Consider the following 15,005-nt stretch of genomic DNA (forward strand, 5'->3'; position numbering starts at 1 on the left):
TGTGTTAGTCATGCTTTCTCCCCATTTCCACTCAGGGGATGTAATTATGTTGGAAAAAGGTAGTGCCGACTCTGTCCCTTGGGGCTTTTATTACACTGACAAGAATCATACATAGCACAGGAGGACACGAAGGAGCCTCTGGCATCGGAATGAGGCCTGACCCTCCTGAACGCCAATCCCAAGTAGGTGAAGGGAGCAGACAGGGCTGGGCACTAGGCCCTGGAGTGTGATAAACAATCAAGAGTACAGGCTCAAAACACTGTCCAGAAGCCATAGATCAAAGGTGCCTTATGTAAACTTCCAATTTTGAAACAGGGATGGGCCATTTTTTTGGCTATTTGTATCTTAGACAAACTTAAAATGAGAATTTTTATGTGCCAGGAAAAGAAACATTAGGGCTCTGCTTCAAAATGGGAAAACTAACAGGTCAGGACGAGGCCAGAGAGGAAAACGGGGCTGAGAAGCTGGCATGCACTGAACTGGCAAGGCCTGGCCAAGTCAAGAGGCTCTGCTGCGAATAAGGGCATGGAACAAGGGAAAACTGATACCGAGGACCCACACCAAGACTATTATGTCACCACCCTCCACCTGGAAATGTCTGCCCAAAATGTGTGCAAGCCTGGACAACTTCATAGAATTCTTTGTAATTCAGTTTTCATCTTTGCTTGACCACCCTTAGCCTTTCCATGTCTGCTGGTGGCTGCCCTCCTACTCGTCTGCAGCTGCCTCTGGACAGGCTATCAACAACCTGCTCAGCAAGTGGCTGGGGCGTCCTGCGCTCTGGGCAGCAGCAGGTACTGACCTCTTCGTCTTCGTCCTCCCCATCCTCCCGGAGGACCATGTCCAGGATGTTCCCTTTGATCTTGAAGTCTCGTGAAGTGCTGAGCTTTATGTGCTGCATCAGGTTCACCTGCGACAGGAAAGGAACAGCTTACTCGTGGGTGGTGTTGGGGCACCTCAAGCCATTTCTAGAGTACTCATGACACACTCTTCAGTTCCTATTTACAGCAAACACAATCCCAGTCAGCCTGTCTCCCCAAATTTCCTATGTGGTATTTAGATTCAAACCCTTGGATCAGATACAGCCAAGGCAATGGACTGCAGTTTTTTTCCCCCCACTGTGCTTTGGCTTTCCAATTCTATCAACAAAGCAGATAGAAATGATGACAGGTAATTGTTTACCTTGGATTTCTTAGAAAGCTGGATGAGGAATTTTTCATACTGTTCAATGGCAAAGATGAGGTTGGGGATTGGCTTGGTTTCCCGAAGAACTCTGGCCTATGGACAAAGAGAAGACTTCAAAGTTCAGATTTGGCAGTTTTTGCAGTTTTTCTCTGAAGCTAGTAGAACTGCACATGGGTTTGGATGGAAAATTAGCCTGGGAGCAAATGCCAACTGAAATGAATCTTTCTCGGACCCCCTACAGAAATCCAGCTGCTCCCTCTGACACTTGTTTTTAACTTTTATTTGAAAGGTGAAGACCTTCCATTTGCTGGTTCACTACTCAGATGCCTGTAAGAGCCAGTACTGGCCAGTCCAAAGCCAAGAGCTCTGACAGCTCTGAACTCCACCTGGGTCTCCCACATGAATAGCAGGGACCCAGATATGTGAACCAGTAACCCCAGGCACATCAGGAGGAAGCAGAGGAGCTGGAACTCAAACCCACATTCTGATATGGAGTGGAGTTCCCCAGTGGCTGACTCCACTAGCTCTAACATCTGCCCACTGAACTGACTTTTTAAAAAAAGATTTATTTTTATTTGAAAGGCAGATTTACAGAGAGAAAGAAAGAAAGGGCAAAGACTGACTGCAGGTTCACTCCCAAATGGCTGCAATGGCTATAGCCAAGTGTCTGGAGCCAGGAGTTGATATTAGATTTATTTATTTTTATTTGAAAGGCAGATATACAGAGAAAACAAAAGACAGAGAGGAAGCTATTCCATCTACTGGTTCACCTCCCAGTGGCTGCAATGACCAAGCTGAGCCAATCCAGAGCCAGGGCTCCCACGGGGGTACAGGGACCCAGGGCTTTGGGCCACCCTCAGCTGCTTTCCCAGGCCACAATCAGGGAGCTGGATAGGAAGTGGATCAGCCGGGATTTAAACAGTGCCTATATGAGATCTGGGGGCATGCAAAGCAAGGACTTTAGCCACTAGGCTACTGTGCTGGGCCCACATTAATTTTTAATTTAAATAACTCAAATTGTGAATTTTCCAAAATGATTCATGTGTATTTGGTACTCATAAGTGAGGACACTGTTCTCATCTTTTGAAAAATACTATCCTGGAGATAATTCTATGACTGAATATCCAGACTTTTTTTCAGGTCTGTACGGTATTATCCAGTGTAAATATACCAGAACCTACTTAGCTAATCTCTACTATGGAGATTAGTTACAAAGGTGTCTTCAAAATCTTGTGGAGAAGTGGAATTAAACACAAGTTTACTCTGGTGCAAAAGGAAATGCATGTGTGGCAGTGCAGTTTTCGTGAGTTCTAAAGGCCTCAGCACACACCCAAGGTGCACTTTCAGACTGGTGGGGCTTTACCATCGCTAGACAACAGTGTGTCTCTCTTCACTTTCAGAAATTACTGCCAAACCATTCCCTTGAGAATCAGGCACTACATTTTGAATTTGCCAACAATATGCTGTACAATTTCCTGCACCCTCACCAACGTACAATTCGGTAGCTTTAATATATTCAGACAGTTATACAGACATTAGCACAATCAACTTTACAACAGTTTCATTACCCTTAAAGAAAACCTGACCCTGTTTAGCTATCATCCCAGTCTCCCCTCTCCTTAAGCCGCTCAACTGGAGTCAGTCATGAATATGTTTTTGCCTCAGATTTGCTTTTTCTAGATCTTTCGTGTAAGTGAAATTATACAACATGCAGTATTCTTGTAACTGCCCTCTGCCATTCAGTGTTTGAAAGTTCACCAGTCCCTGGATGCCTGTCAGCAGCTTGCTTACCATGGCTGTGCTAACAGCAGCAGTTTTCTTTTTCTTCTCCCCTGTATGTGTCGAGTTATTACTCTTCTTATTCTAAAGAAACAGAAACACATTTTTTTTTCCAATCCCGACAGTTTTTTGGTGTTAGTGGTAATTTTCTAGAAGACTGAAAAGATGGGAAAATTTTTTTGGGTGATGCTGCATAATCCTGAACTATCAGCTCTTTTTCCTCATCCCCTGCCCCACCCTCCACTTTTTCCCTCTGTTTGCACTCTGTTGCTCCTGGAGCCAGCAGATGAAAACTGTCCTGGGCCAGGCAATAGACCAGAGAGCTAAAAAAGGAGATTTACAATGCCAGCTGTCAAGGTGGAAGCAGAATGGACACCTTCCTGCTGGGGAGCTGCCCGGGGAAGCTATTCCAGGAGCCTGCACAGCTCCCACTTCGAGGCCCTCACTGGATGTATGTTTTTACATCATCAGGCAATAAAGAACTCCTGGAGTTAAGGAAGGGGGACACGTGGACTATTAAAAAGATTCAAATAGTGTAGGATTCTGACAAAGAAAAGAGAAAATATAAGTGTGGGGGGGAACCCAGGTGTGAAGTACACAAAATGTAGGAAGCTCTGACCCAAGAACTTCTAGGAATTAACCAACAAAACAGGCTTGAAAATGCAGAGAAGCTATTGTGCTGCAGTCTCAGGGTGACAGGAGCCTTGTTCCTTAGGCTAGCTTCTGGAGAATGAGCACAGATTCTAGAGAGGCTAGTTTAAAGAAACCCACTTTTGGCCTTGGACGGCATGGTAGCTGGGGTGAGGCCTTGTTTCTGGAGAAGGAAAGCAGTGACAGACCTCCCCTGACCAAGTATAAAGTGAGCCTCTTCCTAGAGGCAGCGGCCAAGGACCTCTGAAACTCCCTAAATCAACCCTGTTCTTGGCCCATTCCAGAATAACCAGGTAAGATCTTTAAAGACATGATTCAGGGGCTCGCATTGTGGCATAGAGGACAAAGCTTCCACCTCTGTCCTTCCTAACTCTTGACTTTTAAATAGGTAATTTTAAAAAGTATGATTCTAGGCAGGATGGTTTTCACTGCTTCCCATCAAGATCTAAGGTGCTAGGTAAGAAAAAGGGGCTTATTGCCCCAGGTTTTTCATTAAATACCTGTCAAAGATGGAAAATGTTCGGCCTACAGACCACCTAACTGGTCAATGAGGCACATATGGATGGGGAAAGGAAAAACGTCCAGGGAATATACAAAATGGACTTTATGCAATGTGGGGAAAAAGAGCTATCTGGGAGGTACCTGGTGATTTGTAAAAGAAAACACTTCAGAATCTAAACTCTAACATTTTGGACTTACACAAGTATCAGGTATGGGGGGATGGCAAACTACAGTTTCTAGGACAAATCAGCTCACTGCCTGTTTGAGAATAAAGTTTCCCTGGAACATAGCCACAGTCATTTATTTGTATGTTGTCTGTGACCACTTCCATGTTCCACTGGCAGAATGAAGCAGGGGTGGCCGAGCGTATGGGAGACAAAGCCTGCAACATTTCCTACTCGGCCTACTGTAGAGACTAACTAGCTGGAGTTAAGCCCCAGCCCTACTTCTTACTAGCTGTTTGTTCTTGGACACTCCCATGAATTTTTCTCACTATTTAACGTGAGAGTAAATACTAATCTCAAAGTCCTGACAGTGAGTAAGGTGACACATGAGCAAGTTTAACATATCAGACACAAGGTCCAGGGTTCTTCAGAATGTAGTAAATATGGCCTACAGCAATGTTTCCAAAGGCAATACTCTATTTTCTATAAAACAGTAATGTTATTATTTAAAAAAAATATTCCTGAAAGTGTTTGAGAATTAAGATTGAATACATTGATGGTCCCTTTAACATCTTTAATATGCTAATGGACACCATGAATGTTTAATGTAAGGAATATTTTGAATATCATTTCTCATAAACCACCTCCTCCCCTGCCTTAGGTCTTAATCTATATAGTTTATTTTATGAATTGTGGCTTTAGAGGCATCATTAAGACTTGGACATGGGGAAATTCAAACCCAAATTTAGGACTGGGAGGATATGTCCCATTATAGATGACAGACACGTTTAACAGAATGGCACCTAAAATCAAAATTTCCAAACAGGAAGCTTGAGGAAGCCTGCTCAGGATTACTGGGGTGAGATAGCAGCAGCAGCCTGGAGGCGAGTAGGCTTGACCGCAACAGGCTGCAAACCCTGGCCAGGTGAAAGCCAACGATGCATTCCTGAAGCAGCCCACCAAACCAGTACAAAGGCAAGGTGGCAGCCCCAGTTACCAGTACACTATTGGACTTGAGGTAAATCCAGACAGAAGGCTACTTGGTTACTAATTCTCAAAGGGAAAGGGCACCTTTTAAACAAATAATAATATCAAAGTAATCACAACCCGGTACTTTAATAATTGGTCCTTGAATCTTAGATGAGACTGACACTTAGTGGACCCAATCCCTAGTTTTTCAAGGATCAGTAATAGTGGTAAAATGTTTACTATAATATCTACGTGGCCTTAGAAGACAGGAGGTCTCCCATCACTCAAGCCAGTCAATAGAAGTGATTTTATTTCTGGGAACATTTTTGTTGTTACACTAGGGAGAATATTAGTATCTAGTTCAGGGTGGGGAACCTTTTTCTAAGAGCCACATTGTTCACACGTTATGTAAAATTACCAACTTAAAAATGAGCCTGGTATGCATTTATCAAATTTCTAGTTGCCTTGATAGGATCAGACCAAATGATTTCATGGGATTTATAATGGCCCACTCACCAGATAGTCCTCCACTCCTGTGGTGGATAGAGACCAAGGACATGCTAAAAGTCCAAAAATGCATACAATAGGCCAAGGATTTCCTGACCCCAATGTGTCAATAGTGGTGGGGCTTATAAAAAAAAAGTAATGGAGGTTCTAGTACAGCAAGAATCAAGAATTTGATGGGATTTAGGACCAGGTAACACTTGAAATTTCTCTGCACTCTATAAGAGCCCTGGAAATTTCTTCAAACCTCCCCCAGAGGGAGAAGAAAGGGGGTCTGGATAAATGATAGAAAATAGCTCCTTTTCTGGTATCTCCCTAAAGTGCTGCTCTCAGCCCTTTTGAGTGTGCTTGCTGTCACATTAATCACATTCCCCAAGTGTGTCTGTCACCCAAAAATAAGATGTTCTTGAATCCCCGCGTGCTTATTCCATCACTGCTCCAAACACAAGCCTATCAAGCTCTTGTTGCCTTCACAGTGTTTCCTCTGAATGAATCAAGAGCTTGCTGCAAAGTCCTTGAACTTCTGTGTCTATAAACAGGCCTCAGCCTCTTGGTAAGCAAGGAATCTGTATACACCAGCTTGCATGACCAAGCAGTCCCCATGGAACAGAAGTCCTACCTCTGAATTACCTACCTGTACGTAAGAAATGAAAGAATAACACAGCGGCGTCAGATGAGAGCCAGACAGCTTCACCTGCAGCAAAGAAGGAAACCAATGTAACTGTAGCAATGAAAGATTCCCACATTCCCTAGGAAGTTATAGTTAACTCACCAGCTTTTCCATATTTTTCGGAATTCCTCTGGCGCTCCGGCACACCTGGAGATACTAATAGAAGATGCCCAGATTTAGATTATATTATGAAACTACTGATGACTCTTGTAGAGAACTCATCACTCCAACAGTAAAAAACAAAACCCACAAAAACCAAGCCTTCCTTTTCCCTTTCCTCAGAGTTCCCAAACTTCCCAGATTATAAGCAATGACGGTTTTTGTTTGACTTGTTCAGGTGACGAAAATTGTTTCAGCTGAAGCGTTCCTCTTGGCCTCAGTCTGGAATAATCCCGGCCGCCATTGTGGTCATTTGGGGAGTGAATCAGCCATGAAAGGTTTCTCTCTCTTCCCCTGTAATTCTGTCTTACCAATAATAAAAAAAAAAAGGTGAACATTCTAATTTAGGAGCAGGCATTTGGTGCAGCAGGTAAGCTGCTGCTTGATGTCCCAGCACATACTGAGGCAGTGGGTTCACATCTTCCATTTGCTGATTTTTTGTTTGTTTGTGTGTTTACTTTTTTTTTAAAGATTTTATTATTATTGGAAAGCCGGATATACAGAGAGGAGGAGAGACAGAGAGGAAGATCTTCCATCTGATGATTCACTCCCCAAGTGAGCCACAACGGGCCAGTATGCGCCAATCCGATGCCGGGAACCAGGAACCTCCTCCAGGTCTCCCACGCGGGTGCAGGGTCCCAAAGCCTTGGGCTGTCCTCGACTGCTTTCCCAGGCCACAAGCAGGGAGCTGGATGGGAAGTGGAGCTGCCGGGATTAGAACTGGCACCCATATGGGATCCCGGAGCTTTCAAGGCGAGGACTTTAGCCGCTAGGCCATGCCACCGGGCCCCTTACTTTTTTTTTTTTTAACTGGAAAGGCAGATATACAGAGAGGAGAGACAAGAGGAAGATCTTCTGTCTGATGACTCACTCTCTAAGTGGTTGCAGGAGCCAAGAGCCTCTTCCGGGTCTCCCACACGGATACAGGATCCCAAGGCTTTGAGCCTACCTTGACTGCTTTCCCAGGCCACAAGCAGGGAGCTGATTGGAAAGTGGGGCAGCTGGGACACGAACTGGCACTCATATGAGATCCCAGTGCATGCAAGGCGAGAACTTTAGCCACTAGGCTACTGTGCAGGGCCCCATTACCTCTGTTTCTTATTCAGTTTCCTGCTAATGAGCACCCCAGGAGACAGTGGTGATGCCCAAAATACTTAGTTTCCCACCACAGATGTGTGACTGTATTCTGGCATCTGGCTTTGGCTTTGGTCAGCCTCAACTAGTGTGGGTACTTGGTGAGTAAACCTGAAGCTGCAAGAGCTCTCTGTCTCTCAAATAAATGAAAACACAAAACAAACATAAACCTTTAAAAAGAAAAGCCAATAAAGAGGCTACCAAGAATGAAGGTACTTCAAAAAATTTGAGAATTATTCTGGTGCAATGAAATCCATGGTTAGTTTTCTATAACATGCACTTTTCCATGACTAGTATAAAGACCTTTATATTTCCATGACAGCAGTGAGAAGCTGTCATGAATTCTGACTAGAGTTGCATATACTCTGAGATGGCCACATGCCGAGCACACTGGCAGATGACTGCCTCTTGTGTTGTCTGCCCTTTTTTTTTTTTAAACAGGTTTATTATTATTGGAAAGGCGGATATACAGAGTGCAGAGACAGAGGAAGATCTTCCTTCTCTCCCTCCCTCTATTTTCTCCCCTTAAAGATCTTTATTTGAAGGCAGTTAGAGAGACAGAGATCTCTTCTATCACTGCCCCTATCACTGCCCACATGCTGCCAATGGCTAGGGCTGTGCCCAAGCAAAGCCACAAGCCAGGTCTCCCACATGGATGCCTGGGACTAAGGACTTGGGTCACAGTCTGCCACGTTCCTAGGTACTGCTTTTACCAGGGAGCTGGACTGGAAGTGAAACAACCTAGATTCAAACTGGCACCCACATGGGATACTGGCTCTGCACATAGCAGCTTAACCTACTGTCCCAAAACACCAGCAGTCTATGGGTCATTAGTAACACCACAACTGAACAAACCTCCTTCCTATTACACCCTGAATCTGATAAGCACCAAAAGGTTCCGACAATAAAAAGTTTCCTGTTAACAGACACTAAGAAACATCAACTTAAGTTCAGTAAAGGCAGGGAATGCCTTGTAAATATAAAAACAACGGGAGACGATCTGGCTTGGCAGTTAAAGTGCTGTTTAGGATCACTGACACCCCACACTGGAGTGTCCAGATCAAGTCCCCATTAGCATCTGGTTCAATCTCCCGCTAATATACTCCCTGGAAGGCAACAGATAACGGCTCAAGTTCTTGGGTCCCTGCCATCCACAGGGCAGGCCTGCATTTAGTTCCGTATTTTTGGCTTCAGCTTGGCTCAGTCCTGTCACTTACAGAAATGTGAGAATGCAGATTTGTCTGTCAAATAAATATTTTTTAAAAAAAGATTGATTTAGTTTTATTGGAAAGTCAGATACACAGAGAAGTAAAACCACTAGTGGCTGCAATGGTAGAAGCTGAGCTGAGCCTAAGCCAGGAGCCTGGAGCTTCTTCCAGGTCTCCCAAATGGACGCAGGTCCCAAGGCTTTGGGCCATCTTCACTGTTTTCCTAGGCCACAAGCAGGGAGATAGAAGGGAAGTAGAGCTGTCAGGACACAAACCAGCGTCTATATGAGATCCTAGCGCTTGAAAGACGAGGACTTTAGTCACTAGGCTACTGCACCAAAAAATAAAATTTGAAAAATAATAGTAAAATAAAAATCTTTTCATCTTTAGGCATATACTACGTACTTGCAAATAAGAGAAGGAATAAATAACCTTTTAATACCTAGTTAAAAATGGTAAAATTTTTTAAAAAGACAGATTCATTTATTTGAAAGAGCTAGAGAAACAGATCTTCATCTGTTGGCTCACTCCTCAAATGCTCACAATAGCCAGCTCAGGACTAGGCCAAAACCAAGAGCCAGGAACCTCACCTGGGAAGCAGGAATCCAAGCACCTGGGTCATCTTCTGCCTCTCCAGGTACCTTAACAGGAAGCTGGATGGGAAATACAGCAGCCAAGACCCAAAGGGGCACTCTAATATCGGACACCGGCCCTCAAAATGGTATAGTGTTTTCTACAACATGAACTCAGATTTAACTATATAGTTATAATTCAGATAAAGCCTTCTAAAGTATCTGAAAGAAGCAACGAGTCTCAATTGGTGTACTTAATCACACGTCAAGGAAATAAGAACGTGCACACAGATTTAGAATCAGCCATCAACCGGGTTTCCCTGGACTGTGGAGAGAGATCCTTGTGCTACTTTTCAAGATTTATTTTACTTAAAGTCAGAATTAGAGAGGGAGCGACAGATCTTGCATTCGTTGGTTCATACGCAAATGGCTACAATGGCTACAGCTGGGCCAGTCCAAAGCTAGGAGCTTCTTCTGGGTCTCCCACATGGGTGCAGGGGCCCAAGGCCTTGAGCTAGAGATCAGAGTGGAGCAGCCAAAACATGAGCCGGTGCCCTTACGGATGCTGGTGCCACAGGGGGGAGGATCAGCCTGCTACACCAATGCACTGGGGGCTACCTTTGGATGAAGCTAAAATAAAAGCATGACTCAGAAGTAAGAGGCGAGAGCTCCCCTGAAAGCATTCTGCAGTAGTAGGTTGTTGCTCTGACTTCATTTCTTGGCTGGCTGGGCAGCACAGTGCAGTGAATCTGACTGAGATACTCACATATCGGACGAGTGCTGTAAGGGTGGTGTACATTTTACAGAGGCCCTTTAGTAAGGTGTCCACACAGCTGCCTGATGGCAAGGCCGTCTGTACCAGTTCATGGAAAGCTGTCAGCAGAGTTCCCAGTTGCACGATGACAGCTTTCTCAGCGGGATCATTCGCTGCGGTTATCTGAGACGAGGCTTCTTCTGAAAGGAAGCCAGCACATCTAAACATAACCAGCCTTATTTCCCGAAAGAAGTAACAGCAAAGAAAGATTAGAAGTAAACAAAGTACTACTAACTAAAGTCTAAATGGAAAATGAGCATTTATTATGCAGAGTGAATCAGTAATTATGTTCTCACGATCTTCCCAATGCCTTTCACTTCTTTCATCACTCCAACTAACAGAAAATTCAGCAGAAGAGCTCCGACTTCAAGCAGGATTCCGTTCAGATTTTGATTGACCTTGTTCTTGTCAGTTCTTAGAACCCAACCTGAACTCCTCTTACCTGACAGGGGTTCTGGGATTCCTTGTCTCTTAAGCTTGGTAATTAGCCAGTCCACTTCTTCCAGGACCTTCTCAGCCTGACCCAGAACAAGTAACTGTAAAAGGAAAGAAAGAATGCCTTCCATGGTTCATGAAACACAGCTGCTGGGCTAAGACATAAACTGTGACTACGTAGGTGGTCACAGACTGAAGGTCACAAGCCACCAGCGTGTACTCATCCCAGGCAGGGGGAAGGAACAGTAAGGCTATTCCCACTGCTGAGGATCAATACTTACACAGACAGTTGGGGCAGCTGTTTTTAAATTCACCATTGCAAAGTGGTCTGTTTTCTCTACTTCTACATCCTAAGGAGGGCAAGAGACGAGAACTCTTGGTGGCAGGCCTGTTTCCTTGGCCTCCATCCACACACAGGCCATTGTACTGCAATCTCACATTAGTACCTCATCAATGTCTCCCAGCTGTCCATGGATATCCTGAGACAAGTCACGCAGCAGGGTAACAGGACTCTTATACAAAACAGACATGCTGAAGAACAAGTTCATCAAGCCCTTGCAAAATGAGGCATCCTCTGGAGTAGGAGGGAAAGAAAATGAGTTAAAACCCAGTCAGGTTCTTTAGGTTGCTAGGGACAGGGGCGGGGTGTGTTTTCTAACAACTCATGTCCCGGGGATAGCCCTGTGCTGCACAAACTCCACCCAAGTGGCTCTACCACAACTACACCCTTTCATCATGTGCCTCAAGAAGGGATATCTGTGTGACTAGTACCAAGATCAAGTACATTATCAGCACTCTAGAGACATGCTCCCATCTTACTTGCCTACTTGCAGTATCGCAATTTAGTTCTGTCGTATGTTCAACTGTTTCTACATGCACTTAAGCAGTAAGTACCTTCCTCTTTCTGCCTGTTTTTGTTCCACATTATGTGAGAACCTCTCTGTGTTGTCAGGTGTAGGTGCAGTTCGTTCATTTTCACTGATGTGTTTATTTCACTACTGAACATATCAAAATTACTTTATCCATTCTAGTTCTAATAGACTTGTGCTTATCTGTATTTAAATTTATTTTTATTTGAAAGGCGGATTTACAAAGAGGAACGAGAAAGAGAGATAGATCTTCCATCCACTGGTTCACTCCCTAAATGAGCACAACAGCTGAGCCTGGGCCGATCCAGCCAGGATCAGGAGCTTCTTTCAGATCTCCAGCACGGTTGCAGGGACCCAAGGACTTGAGTCATTCTTCATGGCTGTTTTTCCCAGTCCACAAGCTGGTTAGGAAGTAGAGCGACCAGAAGTATAACTGGTACCCATATGGGATGCCTGCTGAGTCACTCTGCTGGCCCTTGTGCTTACCTATTAATATATTATTGCTATGAGGAATTTTCTACATATTTCTGTTGGAGTAGAATTTCTGGGTAATAGGCATATACTTAATTTTCCTAATTAGTTTGTGCTAAAAAGCTACAACTCCACCAGCAGTGAATGAGAGGTCCAACTCCTAGTGGGGTTGCTCCATATTTTTGCCAGCATTTGGTATTGGTTTTATGCATTTTTAAAATTTTTGATCACTCTAGTGAATGTATAATGCAGATCAAGTTTTCCTTTCTAAATGATATTTAGTAAATGATATTTAGCCTTTAGGAAACTTACCTTGGCTGTTTTCCTTGCAAATCTTAGATGTCCATGATAACATCTGCATAAACTAGAGAGATCATTCAGGTATTAAAGAACTTGCCAAAGACCGGTGTTGTCAGAAGAGCAGTCTTAGACCTTTTATAAGAAAGTCAACTACCAAAACATAGGGCTAGAGCTAAAGAGATGATCTACTGAGATTAACATTAAAAATAAGTTCATTATGAAAATCTCTGCTATTACCCTCATAAAACAGCACAGTTCTATTCCGTCCACACCCTCATTTCTGCAGTTTGGGTCTGAGTTCTCATGCTGCAGCTTCCTGTTTACCCCACTGCACTCCCTAAGGTTCTGCACTCAATCTCCTCTTTCCCGTGCCCCCACATGCTAGACTGAGACATCTTCAAGGCTCTTTAACTAGTGGATGTGGCAAGAGAATCCTGCATATGAACAGAATCAGCTTTAGGAATCAAGAAGTCAATGGAGCTTAGAAGAGGGTGAGGGAAAATACAAGAAGGAAAAAAAAATATGATTTTGTCTTATCTGTTGATTCATTCCCCAAAAGCTTGCAGGTTAGGGTTGGGCCAGGCTGAAGTCAGGAACTCCATCTGGGACTCTTACGTGGGCAGCAAGCACTGTAGCACCTGTGCCAGTATCTGCCCGTTTCCCAGGAGAAAGCATTACAGAGTGGGATTGGAAGCTGAAGTAGAACTCGATCCCAAGCACTCAGTTACGGAACATGGGCATCCCAAGAGGTGGCTTAATCTCCCTCACCACAATGTCCATTCCCAGACAGAATTTCCTCAGGTGAAGAAGACTTCGTCCTGGGACAGGAAGAATCTTGAAAGACCAAGCACAACAACTCGCAATCTGGGAGAGGTTTTCAAGCAACAAAGGAAGTGAAATGCAGTGATAACTATGTGCAAAAGTCTAGTAAGAATTCAATTTTGACTCACTGGGGAAGAAAAAGGTTAGTGAAGAGGCTAATTTAGAAACATAAACTGGTATTAAAAGATCTGCAGAATACAGCACTAGATAGAGGATGCAGAACAAAGTTTTGTGTGAAGGGCAGGGCTGGGAGTAAGAACTGATGCTCATGTTTGTTTCTGCAAGAATAAAGAAACTCAGGAAGAATATGCAAGAAAGCAGAAATATGTAATTATCTAGAGGAAAGAACTGAACAGATGGGAACACATAGGTGGGGGAAGACTATTTACTATAAACTTTTTGATAATTTCTGGCTTATCCTACCTCAAGTTAAAGGACATGAATGGGTAGCAAAAAGTTCATTAACATATCCCCATCCTCAAATTCTGTTTCTTTCGCACTCCTCCCTGCAGCAGAAGTAGTAGGACAAAAGAGTGATGCTTTAGGGAGGATACCTATTGAAACTTCTGTAGTTAATCTTTTTTTTTTTCTTTTTTAACTCAGCGGTTCTCCTCTGTAGCTCACCTCTGCCAGTTCTGAAACCTAAGACTTGCAGCCAGACAATAAATATAGATATTTGGTTACAAAAAAAAAAAAAGAGTGATGCTAAAATACGGGTAAATTATTTGGAGCAGGGACGATGTTAGCAGCGTAAGGGACTTTCTTCCTGCTTTGTAGGATATAGGACAGGAGAAAGGTCCATTGGAAGCAGGGACAGGTCTTAAGTCAGGGACTCCAATATGGGATCCAGACATTCACAGCAGCCACCGGCCACACCACCACACATACACCTGACTCAATCTGCTCTTACAGATTCCCACCTGCCTCTAAACTCAATACCAGGTAACTCTGCTGAGAGTCAACTGCTGAATGTCAGCTACCTTCTTACTATACTCTCATTTGCAAGAGAAGATTATGTTCTTAGAATTTATATCTGCAAACCATAATGAATCTTCCAAAAATTAATTAGGAATTAATAATTCTAAATAAATAAATAAAAGGAAAACCACCAAGAGGCAGAAAGAAGACAGGTTTAAAAAAATTGGAAATACCAGAGAAAAACATAACTTTTTTTCTTTACTGTTACTTTCCCCTGAGAAACTGTTTGCCCTGTACAGTTGGTACATAAAATATGCAATGGTAGAAACACTAGGCAAGAAGATTCATCTTACAGTAACACAACCACATAATTAAACATATTATTAATACAATAATGCTTGCTATCCAAAGGATGCTAAATGGTACTGAACAAGGTACTAATACCTGAGTAGAGGAGGGCTCCAGCAGCTTGGACAAGCTGGAGAGGACAGTGACTAATACAGCGGCTTCTTTGCTATTAAACTCTTCCTCTTGGCTGCTAAGCAAATTCAATAAGGATCTCTGAGAAAACAAACCGTTCAAACATCATCAGAAATGTTTCTACTAAGAAGAGATATTTAGGCAGAAATTCTGAAGACTGAGGTAGAAAATTCAAAGCTATAAAAAATTTGGAGCAAAACACAAAAATAAATCTGGATGGAAGAGTAGTCTCCTGTTTTCAACCATAAACCTGAGAATTCTTTTAAACCTAAAATCTTGGAACAAAACTATAGAATTTTTCTCCTTCAACCTTAGCCAGATGCATGCTAAGCAAGGAACTGTGCAGTTCCTAGAGATTCCTAACTCGCTGGGTCCTACCCACTGACCTAAGGTTAGCGTG

The 15,005-nt window shown here is 43.4% G+C and overlaps 1 protein-coding gene across 1 annotated transcript in view; it reads right to left on the reverse strand.

The window, feature by feature from the left end:
• FANCI (FA complementation group I) overlaps window positions 1-15,005 on the reverse strand; it is a 71,902-nt gene that overhangs the window by 797 nt on the left and 56,100 nt on the right. The window contains exons 26-36 of the mRNA XM_004577933.3: window positions 14,570-14,686; window positions 12,398-12,449; window positions 11,192-11,319; window positions 11,027-11,095; window positions 10,753-10,846; window positions 10,263-10,450; window positions 6,526-6,579; window positions 6,388-6,447; window positions 2,977-3,048; window positions 1,183-1,278; window positions 803-910 (exon numbers count right to left, since the gene is read on the reverse strand). Coding sequence (XP_004577990.2) covers window positions 803-910; window positions 1,183-1,278; window positions 2,977-3,048; window positions 6,388-6,447; window positions 6,526-6,579; window positions 10,263-10,450; window positions 10,753-10,846; window positions 11,027-11,095; window positions 11,192-11,319; window positions 12,398-12,449; window positions 14,570-14,686 — 1,038 coding nt within the window. The remainder of the gene's footprint in view (window positions 1-802; window positions 911-1,182; window positions 1,279-2,976; window positions 3,049-6,387; window positions 6,448-6,525; window positions 6,580-10,262; window positions 10,451-10,752; window positions 10,847-11,026; window positions 11,096-11,191; window positions 11,320-12,397; window positions 12,450-14,569; window positions 14,687-15,005) is intronic.

Source organism: Ochotona princeps, chromosome 6 (assembly GCF_030435755.1).
Source record: "Ochotona princeps isolate mOchPri1 chromosome 6, mOchPri1.hap1, whole genome shotgun sequence".
NCBI classification, from domain to species: Eukaryota; Metazoa; Chordata; class Mammalia; order Lagomorpha; family Ochotonidae; genus Ochotona; species Ochotona princeps.